At 42.5% G+C, this 12,462-nt stretch overlaps 1 protein-coding gene across 1 annotated transcript; it reads left to right on the top strand.

The window, feature by feature from the left end:
* Positions 1-7,601: 7,601 nt before the first annotated feature.
* Positions 7,602-11,421, top strand: TPT1 (tumor protein, translationally-controlled 1). The gene is made up of 6 exons (XM_081127369.1): positions 7,602-7,884; positions 8,155-8,228; positions 8,727-8,917; positions 9,512-9,617; positions 10,290-10,406; positions 11,217-11,421. Exons 1-6 carry the CDS (start codon positions 7,857-7,859, stop codon positions 11,217-11,219), a joined length of 519 nt encoding a protein of 172 aa, XP_080983495.1. The 5' UTR covers positions 7,602-7,856; the 3' UTR covers positions 11,220-11,421.
* Positions 11,422-12,462: the final 1,041 nt, after the last annotated feature.

Below are 12,462 nucleotides of genomic sequence, written 5' to 3'. Positions count from 1 at the left end.
TCCAATGAATGGATCTAAGGTGGGAGTTGACTGGATTTAAGATGGCCCACTGTGACAAGAAATAGAGAAAGGAAGAAGAGGGGAGAATGAAGAGAATCTAAATAAAAGGGCATCTACCTCATGCCTGTTGAAATAATGACCTTCGAGCTATAGGCTCCAATATTCCTACAAAGCATAAATCACACTAATTTTTATTTATCTACAAAAATGAAAAGGAATACTTAAATGAATTTCCCCTTAAACTTTCTGATCTTATTAACTGAGATTAGGCCTACATTGAAGGAGGATATATTTTTTTAATGTTTTTATTGATTTTCTTTTTTAGAGAGAGAAGAAGGGGGGAGAGAGAGATCGATGTGAGTGAGAAACATCAAGCAGTCGCCTCCTGCATGTCCCCTACTCGGGCTCGAGGCCAGGCATGTGCCCTGACCGGGAATTGAACCAGCAACCTTTTAGTACATGGAACAACACAACCAACTGAGCCTCACTGGCCAGGGCTGAAGGAGGCTATTAGAAATAAGTCATATGAAACCCATTATTAAATTTATTGTAGGAGCACTTACTGATGAGGGCCACTGGAAGAAATGCGTTATGTGTCTAATTATCGGATACTAAAAAAATTCCTAGAAAAAATGGTTTTTCTTTTATTTCCTCCTAGCCCCCGACCTTTTTTTTTCAGTTGCTAAAAGCTTCTGACCAAGTCTGGAGCCCACCTCTATGGACTGTGCAGGACTTTATGACACCGTTTGATACCTTCCTTACTACTGGCTTCATCTTACTGTCTTACTCCCATTTTCAGGTTGCACCAGTTGCCTCATTAATTTTTGAAGGTGTTATGTGCTACACAGAACTCCATAAGCTGCTACCAATAGTTTTCAAGCAAGGCAAAGTATAAGAAAAAGAAATATACTCTCCAAATTATATTATCTCTAATTGCCATACCAGCGTGCTCTTCACTTAAGAGTGGCAAGTAAAAGATAAGCTATCTTCCTCCTGCACGTCGGCGGGCATCCGCTTATCCCTCCTTCGATACCCCCTAATAAGAACTTGCTGTCATTTTTAGCAAAATAGTTTTTTAAATTTTTTAAAAATGCATAGTAGCGCGTGTGCACACGCACGCACACACACACACACACACATCCTGTGCTTACTAAGTGATCAGAAAACCCATTACCTCCCAGCCACACAATTTAGAAAGAGATCTCAGCTGCCTCCCAGAGTTAGCCACTGTTGTCAGTTTGATGCACATCCTTCTAGACTGTCTGTGCTTTTACAAATATATACACATGTCCATAGTAGTATACTGGTTTTATCATGTGTGTCTGTGCTAAATGAATGGTATGATGTATGTGTTATGCTGTTCTATAACTTGCTTTTTTCACTTAAAAACATGTCTTAGAGACCTTTTCCTGCTCCATGGGAAGAGCTCTTTTCTATGTTAACTTATACAGACAGCCTCTTCTAGTCACTAGCTTCTGGGCTTCCATCTTTATTTTTCAGTCAATAGTATGGCCAAAAATCTAAATTGCTGGTCATAAAGGAATTCAAAAATCGGATCACACAAGGATGACTACCTCATAGGCTAGCTGTGCTGGAATATGATGCTAAACCTGTATTGGTTACTATTATGAGTCTTGGTCTGCAGTTCATTCATTGAACAATTTTTGACTGTCTATTAGTCACTGTTCCAGGCACTGGGGATACACCTGTGAGCAAAAAATAAGAATCTCTACCTCCATGGTGCTTACATTGTCTTGAAGGGAGACAGAAGATAAAATAGTAAGTAAAGAAATACTACGTTGGTTGATGATAAGTGCTACACAGTAAAATTAGGGAGAAAAAAATGGGAATTTCCAAGAGGAGACCAGTGGTTGCAATATTTAACAGTGGCCATAAAGGATCTATATAGAAGGTGACAATCTCAGTGAAATTAACCTTTAGTGTGTATAGAGTTGATAGCTTCTTTTTCAGAGAGAGAGAAAAGAATTAAAGTGAGGTGTTTTCAGCAATTTCTTTCCCATCATTCAGCCCTCCGACAGTTGGCTCACTCTCCAAAACTTGACTGTTGAGCAATTCCCTTAAGAGGGGTCAGGACGATCACACTTCTGTCAGTCTACAGACAGTGCTCCAGAAAACTGTTCTTTTCTCGTTCTGGTTTCCTTTACCAGGAACTTGTGGGATTTAACCTGTGGGATCTGGGTAGCTAGCGTCAGAATTGAATTGAATCATAGGACATCCAGCTGGCGCTGTAGAATTGGTTGGTATGGGGGAAAAAGCCACACATCTGGTGTCAGAAGTATTATGCGTGAAGGTAAAGGAAAACACAATGTGTTTTTCCTTAGACACCTTCACAGAATTATCAGGAGTGAGACCACTTGGAAGTATATTTTCTTAACAACATAAAGCTATTTGTTTCAAAATGAATTCTCATCATACTGCGACAGTTTTTGAGAATGGTGTAAAACTCTACATCTATACTAAAAGGTAGGACAAAAAGGGGCCAATAAAAAATTTTATATGCATGTTCATATAAATTTTGGGTGTTCCAAAAAAATGTATATACACTTTAACAGCTGCTAGCTCAACTGATGTTTCTTTCTTTTCAGATTTAATCCATTGGAATGAATAATTATTCAAAGTGTATATACATTTTTGGGGATGCCTTGTATACTTATATTGTACATATGATATATAAGGATATACATGACATATTTATTTTTGTAATTATATTTACCTTTTTACATTATATATTTATATATTATAGATTTCAGATTATAAATTTTAAATATATACTATATATTATTTTTACATCATATATATTCTTGTATACATTTCTATAACTTTAATTCTTGGACTTTTGAACAAATTCCTACACATATGATATTTCAAATAGAATTAAAACTTTGTTCTAAAAGCCATTATAGCCCGGCCGAGCGTGGCTCAGCGATTGAGCGTCGACCTAGGATCCAGGCGATCAGGGTTCGATTCCCGGTCAGGGCACATGCCCAGGTTGCGGGCTCGATCAATGACTCTCATCATTGATGTTTCTATCTCTCTCTCTCCCTCTCCTTTCCTCTCTCTGAAATCAATAAAGATATATTTTTTAAAATAAATAAATAAATAAATAATAAAAGCCATTATACATTATGCACTAGTGTGCCCTATGAGAGCTAAAAAAAATTACTTCCTTGCCTGGCTGATGTGGCTCAGTGGTTAGAGCGCTGGCCTGTGCACCAGCGGGTCTCTGGTTCGATTCCCGGTCACGGGCACCTAACTAGGTTACAGGTTCAATCCCCGGCCGGATCAGGGCCAGTGCAGGAGGCAACCAATTGATGTGTTTCCCTCATATCAATGTTTCTCTCTCCCCCCATCTCCCTTCCACTCTCTCTGAAAAATCAATGGAAAAAAATATCCTCCAGTGAGGATTAACAACAATAACAAAAGTACTTCCTTTTCCAGTTAACATTCCAGAGACCCCCTGCTAAAGCAGCCTTGAAAAATAACTGGCCATGTAGCTGAGGTAGTTAAGAGCATAGTCCCAGTACACCAAGGTTGCGATTTGATCCCTGGCCAGGGCACATATAAGAGTCAACCAATGAATGCATAAATAAGTGGAACAACAAATTGATGTTTCTCTCTTGAAAATCAATCAATAAAATTTTTTTTTAAAATAAAGTTTTTTCTAAATCCTTTCTTTACATTAACTCCAATCACAATTTCTACTATGAATAATATATTATGAAACTTCTGAAAAAAACTGTATACATATGCAAACAGATGTATATTCTTTTCCTAAAAGGGATACTGACACTATTTATACTACTGTGTACCTTGCTTTGTTGTCATAATGAAATTTGATTATCTTCAGGACTTTTCTTTCGAAATCCTAAATTTTTTTTGATATTCTAAAATTGAATTGGGTTCCTATTATAAGCTGAATTCCATGACTGTTATGGGGAGTGGTGGGCAGACAGACAGGATGTGCCAGGAAAGGAGAGGTCATGTAGAAAAGAAGAGTAAGCCTACCAACAAGTTAGTAATCTGGAATGGTGAGTTAAAAATATAGGAAAATAACTCTACTATTCATTCATTCATTTATGTGATGAATGACAAAGTGCTTACACATCTGTTATGGGACGCAAGGGGTTCCTGGCTTGGGGTATTCAAGAACCAGATATGATAGTTATTAGGAGGTTTTATTTACTTGCAGCAAGTCACATCCAAAACTCTGTCTCCCGGAAGGAAGGCCTAGCCCTTTCCTATATACACTATTTGATTAATTACACACTGATTTCTTCGAAGTTGGCTACACTTATCTGGTTGGGTTCTTTTCAAGCTCATATTGTTTACAGCTGCTTCTGCAAAATACTGTTCCACATTTTAACATTTAGCAAGAATAGCATTTTGTAAGAAGGCCCAGACCATAAGACCCTTGTCCTATCTAACAATTTCATCCATTCATTCAACAACTGAGTCAGGCCCTGTTCGAGTGCTGAGGTACAGCAATTAACAAAACAAAGCCCCCACCTCATAGAGCTTAAATTATAAAGCTCTGCTGTCCAATAAAGTTACTAGCCATGGGAATTAAAATTTAAATTAATTAAGCCCTGGCTGGGTGGCTCACTTGGTTGGATCATCATCCTAACACCAAAAGGTTGCAGGTTTGATTTTCGGTCAAGGGACATAACTAAGTTGCGGGTTCGATCCCCAGAGTGTGTATAGGAGGCAACTGATTGCTGTTTCTCTCTCTCTCAAATCAATAAAAACATATCCTCATGTGAGGATTTAAAAATTTAATTAAAATTAAATAGAAGTAAACATTTCGTTTCATAGTCACATTTAGCTACAGTTCAAGTCCTCAATAGTCACAAGCAGCTAGTGGCTACTGTGTTGGACAAAGCAGATATAGAACATATCCTTTGTTACAGGAAGTTCTTTGAGACAGCTCTGCTGTAAAGGAAAGAATCTTGCCTTGTAATTTGACTAGAGCAATGATTTGTTATTAGAGTACGAAGGGTCTAGGAAAAAAGAGAAATGAGAATTCATTAACTGTCTCAAAATGAAGGGTTCAGATCACACACCAAGAATAGTCCAGCTTAGCTGGTTCATTCCTAATCACCTGTCACAATTATATACAGCATTCCAACTCCCTTGCCTAATTCCTTAATAATCTAACCACATTTTCTGTAACTTGGCTGACTACTTTCTACACTACATCTAACCAGTTAAGAATTTCTTATGCTACATTACTGGTATTCTGGTTTGCAAATCAGTCTAATAACTTTCAACCTGACCCCCAGTGAACAAAGTGAACACCTCTACACTGAGAACCACAGCAGGGACGTCTAGCTGCTTACATTTTTCTTTAACAACAAAGTCCTGATTTTATTTGGTATGGCAATGAGCCAGTGTCAATGAGCTAGAAGACTACAGTTTGTTACCGTCCTTGCAACTAAATGCATCCTTTTGTAATTTGTTCATTGGGGATTCTAGAATAGCTCCTCAGAAGGGAAACACACAGCTAGAACGCACCCCATTGGTCCTTCCCCTGTTGTGACTGCCTGCAAGATAGGTGTGATGAAAAAATTTAAAAAAAAGATAGATGTGATGGTTCCATTTTGACTCCTCCATCATCTCATTTTGAGACAGGCTAGTAAGTCAGGCCAAGCGGAATAGGGAAATGGAGACAGTTAAACAGCAGTTTGCGGCCATCTAGTAAATTCTATCTTCCCTAAACCAGGGACACTTAAGAGTAAATGGTTTACACTTCTCCTCCCCAACCAGAGGGTGAATAGCTTGAATCACCCTACTCAGGAAGACAGACAGCAGAAATCCCATTAGTGCCATTTGTCAACCACACCCAAGGACAGATGAATTAACCTCATTTAGGTATATCAGCATAAAGCTGATGAATATTCTATTAAGGTTCTCCCCTAAAACCTCCCCTAAACACCCAGACTTTAAAACCCCTCAAAATGTGCTCACTCCTCTCCTGGAGCACACCTGTGCCTTTCCCTACCGCCATGCATTTCCCAAACTCTAAGGGACTCCGCTAGGCTTGCAACCAGGGCAGCAATGGGCAGTGGCAATTCATCCAGGGCAAACCGTGTGAACCTTCCCCACTGTCCCCTATTCTCTGACTTTAGTGAGCCGAAGCAGCCCAGCCTAAGCTTATTTCCCCAGTCCTCCCTTCCTTGTTTCATTGTCTCCAGCTTTAATAAACATCCTCTAAAATTCACCTGTTCTGAAATTTTTCCTGCCAGGTCTCCTTTTCTGTAACAATTTCACTGTCCTGTGACCTGCTCTTTCACAAGGGATGCTCTCTCTTTGTAAAATGCTTTATTATTGGATTTAGGAAAAATTCTTAATGTGTTATAGTTGCCTGATTCTTTGATATACTAGAATGAAATTTTCTGATAGTTTAACTTGTTCACAATCAGGACCTATGTGCTGACTCTAACTTCAGCACTTTTCAATGTGGCTGTTTTTATAAAGCTTGAAGCAGTATCTTTTTTTCCTCATTCAAAGACATTTTCCCCCCCATTGCTTTTCAGACAGAGTGGACCGGGAAAAGAGAGAAACATCGATGTGAGAGACACATGCATTGGTTTTCTCCAGCACAGGCACCTGCCCTTGGACGGGATCGCACCAGGGACCCTTCAGTCCACAGGCAGACACTCTAACCACGCAGCCTAACCGGCCAGGGAGCAGCAATGTTTTCAACTGAACAGAAACTGGAGAGAAGAGCACAAAAACATACGGATGGAACGAGTTCTCAGGTTTCATATAGGCTTAAGCCCTCTAAATAGGGGAATTCAGGTTGTCTGTTTTTCTTTTAGTCCCCAGTAATTGGACCTAAAGTCCAAATACCTGGGCAGGTAGGAAGCTCCCTATTTTTGTGTTTAACCCTCTAGCGCCTGGGATGTAATTTAAACTTCATCTTCAGGTGTCAACGTACCCTTTCTTCTGACAAAGGGCATAAGTCATGACCAAGTGCAAAACAGATAAAGCTCTTCAGCTGTTTACCTGAGGAACCCGCAAGCTTTCAAACTGAGACGGGAGAGCTGCGAATACGCCCGACACCGCCGCCCTCCCGCCCCGAAGACCTTGGGCCCCGCCCCCGAGAATTCCCCGGGCGGCGGGACTCGGCTCCGCCCCACAGAGGCGTCGGAAAATTCCAGCAGGGGCAGCCCTTGGGGCAAATGTGAAAAGTTCCCCGAGGCCCTCGGAGATCTCAGAGGCTGGTCCAAAGCCTCACCCTCGGCCATCTTCCTCGCGGACAGCCTCCTGGTCCCCCAAGGCCTCAAGGGCGCGAGCCTCCACAAATGTAGCCCCTACTACGCAGCATTACAAAGTGCTCTGGAAACCTGACACTATTTGCTCTCAAAAAGGGGCAGGAACTTGCGTTGGGCGCCGCGTGGGGCGGAAGCTTGAAGACCCTTCAAGTAAGCCCCACTCAGGGGCGGCCCCGGGCCCCCTTCCTCCTCCCTCCCGGAAGCGCTCCGCGCCCCTCCCTTCCCCACTTCCTACCCCGCCAGCCCCGAGAGGCGCGGCAATGCGTCCCCAAGCCAAGTCCCCGGATGCTAGCCTCCCGCCTCCCCGCTCGGGCCCTTGCTGTGGCCCCGCCCCGACGCGGCTCTGCGTGCCACGTCACCGCTTCCGGCGCTTCCGGAGGCGCAGCGGACGATGACGTAGGGGGACTTGCCCTCTATATGAGGTTGGGGAGCGGCTGAGTCGGCCTTTTCCGCCCGCTCCCCCCTCCCCCCGAGCGCCGCTCCGGCTGCACCGCGCTCGCTCCGAGCTCCGGTCTCCTGCTAAGGCAGCGCCGCCGCCGTCGTCTCCCTCCAGCCGTCATCATGATCATCTACCGGGACCTCATCAGCCGTGAGTCTTGACTGCTCTACCCCTGCTGTCGCGCGCGCAAGGGGTGGGGGTGCTGGTGGGGGCGGGGAAGACGGACGCCGCAGCTGTCTGGAGCCTGGCGGGTGCTCGCGGCCTTTCTGGGAGCTAGGAGGGGTCGGTGCCTGGGGCACGCGCCCAGGTCTCGAGCGCCCGGGGAGGGGTGGGGACCGCGTGCGTCCGGACAGCGCGGGAAATGGCGCCGGCGCCGGGCCTCTGGGCCTCTGGTGACGGCAGGTCTGTGTCTCCGAGCAGATGATGAGATGTTCTCCGATATCTACAAGATCCGGGAGATCGCAGACGGGCTGTGCCTGGAGGTAGAGGGGAAGGTGAGTCCTCGGGCCTCGGCAGCGGGGAGGCAAGGCTGGGCAAGCTCGGGTTTCCGCCGCTCCCCCGCCCGAGATTGTGCAATTCTCTCCTTTGCCTCCTGGCGGAGGAGACGCTTTCCGGGCTCGGGTTTTTCTAGAAAAGTGGAGGCGGAGCTGAGCCTGGAAATAGGTCCGCCGCCTGGGCGCCCATCCTCCCCACGGTCTGTCCCAGGCTGGGTGCGTTTGCGGTGTGGCATCGCCAAGCCCTTTAGTGTTTGCCCTGTACGTACTTGATCATCAACCCAACAGCCTACAGAAAACTTCCACTTGGTAGTAATAACTCGTTTTCGTTCCGGTCAACAAAAAGTTCTTGGGCTGGAGGGGTCATAAATGTTTTCAACAAGAACCAAAAACAGCTGGTGGGAAGGTGATGGATACATGAACTGCTGGTGAAAATTTTTTTGGATGCGTTAATGCTGTCAGAATGTCTTGCAACTAAACTTCTGTTTCTTAATGCAGATGGTCAGTAGGACAGAGGGTAACATTGATGACTCGCTTATTGGTGGAAATGCCTCCGCTGAAGGCCCCGAGGGCGAAGGTACCGAAAGCACAGTAGTCACTGGTGTTGATATTGTCATGAACCATCATTTGCAGGAAACCAGCTTCACAAAGGAAGCCTACAAGAAGTACATCAAAGATTACATGAAATCGTAAGTGATCTTGGCACACCCAGCTAATATCTGGAATCCTATAGGATTTAGGGATTGGCTAACTTTGAGATTCTTGAGCAGCAGGCATACTTGTGGGGAGGCCTTACTGTTTTATTTTTGTTTTTTGTTCATTTTGGTTAATCCTCACCTGGGGATATTTCTTCTATTAATTTTTAGAGAGGGGGGAGACATGATTGGTTGCCTCTGCATTTACCCCTAGGGGCTGGGATTTACTGCCCTTGACTCTTAACCCTTAGGTGTGCAGGTGGAGGGCTCTAACCATTGAGCCACACCAGGCAGGGTGGGGAGGTGTTATTTTTTAACTGATAAACTCACATGGGTGTCAACTTTTCAACAAGTAAACTAATGTGAGCATACTGGAGGAGCAAGTGGTCTGGTTTTAGCTTTTTAGAATCATACTTTGGAAATAAGTTAACTGGGGTTTTGACACATCCAGTGAACTAGTTACTTTGCTCAGTGACAGCTACTTGCTGTTTTCAGTGGGTTTTTGTTTTTACTTTGGGTATTTACTTAATACAAAGTTATTTTGCTTAGAAGTCAGTACTTTAACCTATTAATAAAATATTGTTTTAGAATCAAAGGGAAACTTGAAGAACAGAGACCAGAAAGAGTAAAGCCTTTTATGACAGGGGCTGCAGAACAAATCAAGCACATCCTTGCTAATTTCAAAAATTACCAGGTAAATATATACCTTAAATATTTGGATTAAAGGATTGCATAGTTTTAACTGTGAGGGCATAAAATTAGTTAATTGATGCAAGTCTTTGTAATTAAATTGTGGATATTTTTTCTGGGCTTTTGAGCAGTTTGTAATACTTCATGGATTCAATTCCAGTAGTACAGGCTGTAGACAGTAGCTTTCCCTGCTCCCAAGTGAGTTCCCACATCTTGTCTTCTGATTTCAGAATCTCATCCCCACCCAGGTGACATTTACTAGTTCTTCCTCTCATGAATTGCTTGTCAACCTCCTGGGTGGTCTTCCAATTTCTTTATAATTCAGTGTGTCTCATTGCCACAGGAGCTTTTTCCAGTAGACTTGATCTTTTCCTGTTGGAGAACTTAAGTGACTTCCCTTACTTCTAAGACTTAATGAAAGAAAAGCTCCTCACAATCCCTGAAGTATTCCTGTATTTCTCTGTTATTTTGGTCATTATTAGTGCTTTAGTGAGATGATCAGATAGATGTTTGATTAGTGAGCATTTTCCTCCGAGGCATCAGAGCCTTGACTGCTGAAATTCTCTTGATCAAATCATGGTGTTCTGGGTCATTTTTTATTGTTTTATTTCAGTTTATTTTGATATGGCGCATCTGTATATAATGGTCTAATTCTAGATGTTATTTGCTTCCTAAGTTCTTTATTGGTGAAAACATGAATCCAGATGGCATGGTCGCTCTGCTGGACTACCGTGAGGATGGTGTGACCCCATATATGATTTTCTTTAAGGATGGTTTAGAAATGGAAAAATGTGTAAGTACACAGAAGTGGGTCAAAATCTGTAATGTAAAAATGGAGACATTTCAAGTGTGATTTTTATGTCATGCCACTTAGATAGAATGGATTCTGCTGCAGTCCTTTTAAAATGTGGGAACGGGTCTTGTTTTTCTTCAGGGGTCTAAAGAGGGTTTTATGTAAAAGAATTTTATGGTGTAGAATCTTTGTAGTCTACAGAAAACTTACTATATCAACCCTTCTCACTTGAGTTTGCTGATAATTGGCAGTTGATCATTGAAAGTGTTGATGTTACCAGCTTTTAGTAAATACTGATACGCAGATTGCTTTAGTAAAATTAAATGAATGTCTTCTATGCAAGGAACTACTGGAAGCAGTAAAGAAGTGAAGGCATTCATTATTATCCTCGCCTTCAGAGGCTTTCATGTAAATTAGGAACAAGGTAAACTTAAGGCTACACTGAACAAGATTAGAGGCAAAAAGACTGTCTTAGAGCAGTACAAATGATTTGCCAAAAGGAATTACTCAGAATATCCTAGGGTTTTGTAAGTAAACCAAAGTGTGTGAGTGGGACTTTCTTCAGAATGAGGCTTTTCTGGAAGATGTGCTGCCTCTGATCTGGTAAGAATGGTTCTGCATCCACTGATAGACCTTGAACAACCTGTTGTTCTTTTGGTTTGCACTGGGATGCGAAAGAAAAAAATCCCTGCGCTTTCTGTCTGTCTTTGTGGCGGCCCAGATTGAATAGGGGATTACATCTGCAACTTAGAAATGTTATGCGCTTTCATACTGGGAAAAGGTACTAATACAGTCTTCCTTTCTTTACAGTAACAAATTTGGCAATTTGGATCTATCACCTGTCACCATGACTGGCTGCTGCTTTTCATCCACACACCGGGACGAGGACAAATGGGACTGATGTTATCTCGAGCTCTTCGTTTATTTTGACCTTGATTTATTTGGAGCGGAGGCATTGTTTTTAAGAAAAAACATGTCATGTAGGTTGTCTAAAAATAAAATGCATTTAAACTCGTTTGAGAGAATGCCTCTTAGTTTAATACATTTTAAAACCCATCCTGTATAGCGTTCCTGGAGAAGCTAGCGCCTGGTTGTAGACCGCTACCGTAAAGCATATAGACTGTCTTCAGATAACTTCTGCAGTGGAAAATACTTCTGAGACTGGAATATAAAAAACAAGGATCTAAAGTCTTAATTCTGAGTTGAAGTAAAGGGAAAGACCATGCTCACAGCTGAGCCAACATCTGAAGTGGATTCCTTAGACATTTCATCACCTACAAACAGAAGTAGTTAACTGGAAGAGATTACCAAAAGAATAAAAAGACTAATACAGCTGGAAGCAAAGTATTGTCTGAGCTTATTTATCATGTCAAGTTAGGACCAAGTTCTGTAGAAATCTAGGTCTCCTGGAATTGTGATAAGCTTTTGTCAAACTTCATGGACTGGAGTTGGCAAGCTGGCTTATCCTGCCACCTGTTTTGTATGACTTTAAGGTGGTTATGTTTTTAAATGGGAAAAATCAATAGCTTACAGGTTTTGAAATCTAATTTGGTGTCCAGCTTTATCGGAGGACGGCCATGATTACTTGTTTATGGATTGATGGGCTGTGGCACTGCGAGAGCAGAGATGAGTGATAAGACTTTTAGGGCCTGTAAATCCTAAAATAAATGTGGACCTTTGCAGGAAAGGTTTGCTGGCCCCTGCTTTTAAAGGTGAGGTTATAGATGGAATGTGGGTTGGCTGGTGGGCAGAGGAAAAAGGAACTTGTGTCACTATCTGAGGAAGGTTGTGGGTATAGAATGAAAAGGCGTCTGATCTGGAACAGTTACTGTCTGCTAAGGTTTCATTGCAGGTGCAAGAAAAGTGTCCTCACCCTTTCTGATTATGGCCACCACCAAGATTGGGGGAATACAGTGAAATGAAGTTTTTACAGTTCAGAAATTACCTTGTAAACAGTTGGAAAGTCTTTGACTGAAAAAGAATGTAATGTGTGAGTTTACAAGAGAAGTTGGGAAATTATTCCCCTATGCCTTAGGGTTAAAACTAAAGGTAAGCC

The sequence above is a fragment of the Miniopterus schreibersii genome (assembly GCF_964146895.1).
Source record: "Miniopterus schreibersii genome assembly, chromosome: 2".
Lineage (NCBI taxonomy): Eukaryota > Metazoa > Chordata > Mammalia > Chiroptera > Miniopteridae > Miniopterus > Miniopterus schreibersii.
Note: the sequence above shows the minus strand (reverse complement) of the source record. Positions and strands in the feature narration are given on the sequence as shown.

Coding starts and splice junctions, on each gene's coding strand:
- TPT1 (XM_081127369.1), top strand. CDS start 7,857: ATGATCATCTACCGGGACCTCATCAGCC. Junction 8,229..8,726: donor GCCTGGAGGTAGAGGGGAAG/GTGAGTCCTCGG, acceptor TTCTTAATGCAG/ATGGTCAGTAGGACAGAGGG. Junction 8,918..9,511: donor ATCAAAGATTACATGAAATC/GTAAGTGATCTT, acceptor ATATTGTTTTAG/AATCAAAGGGAAACTTGAAG.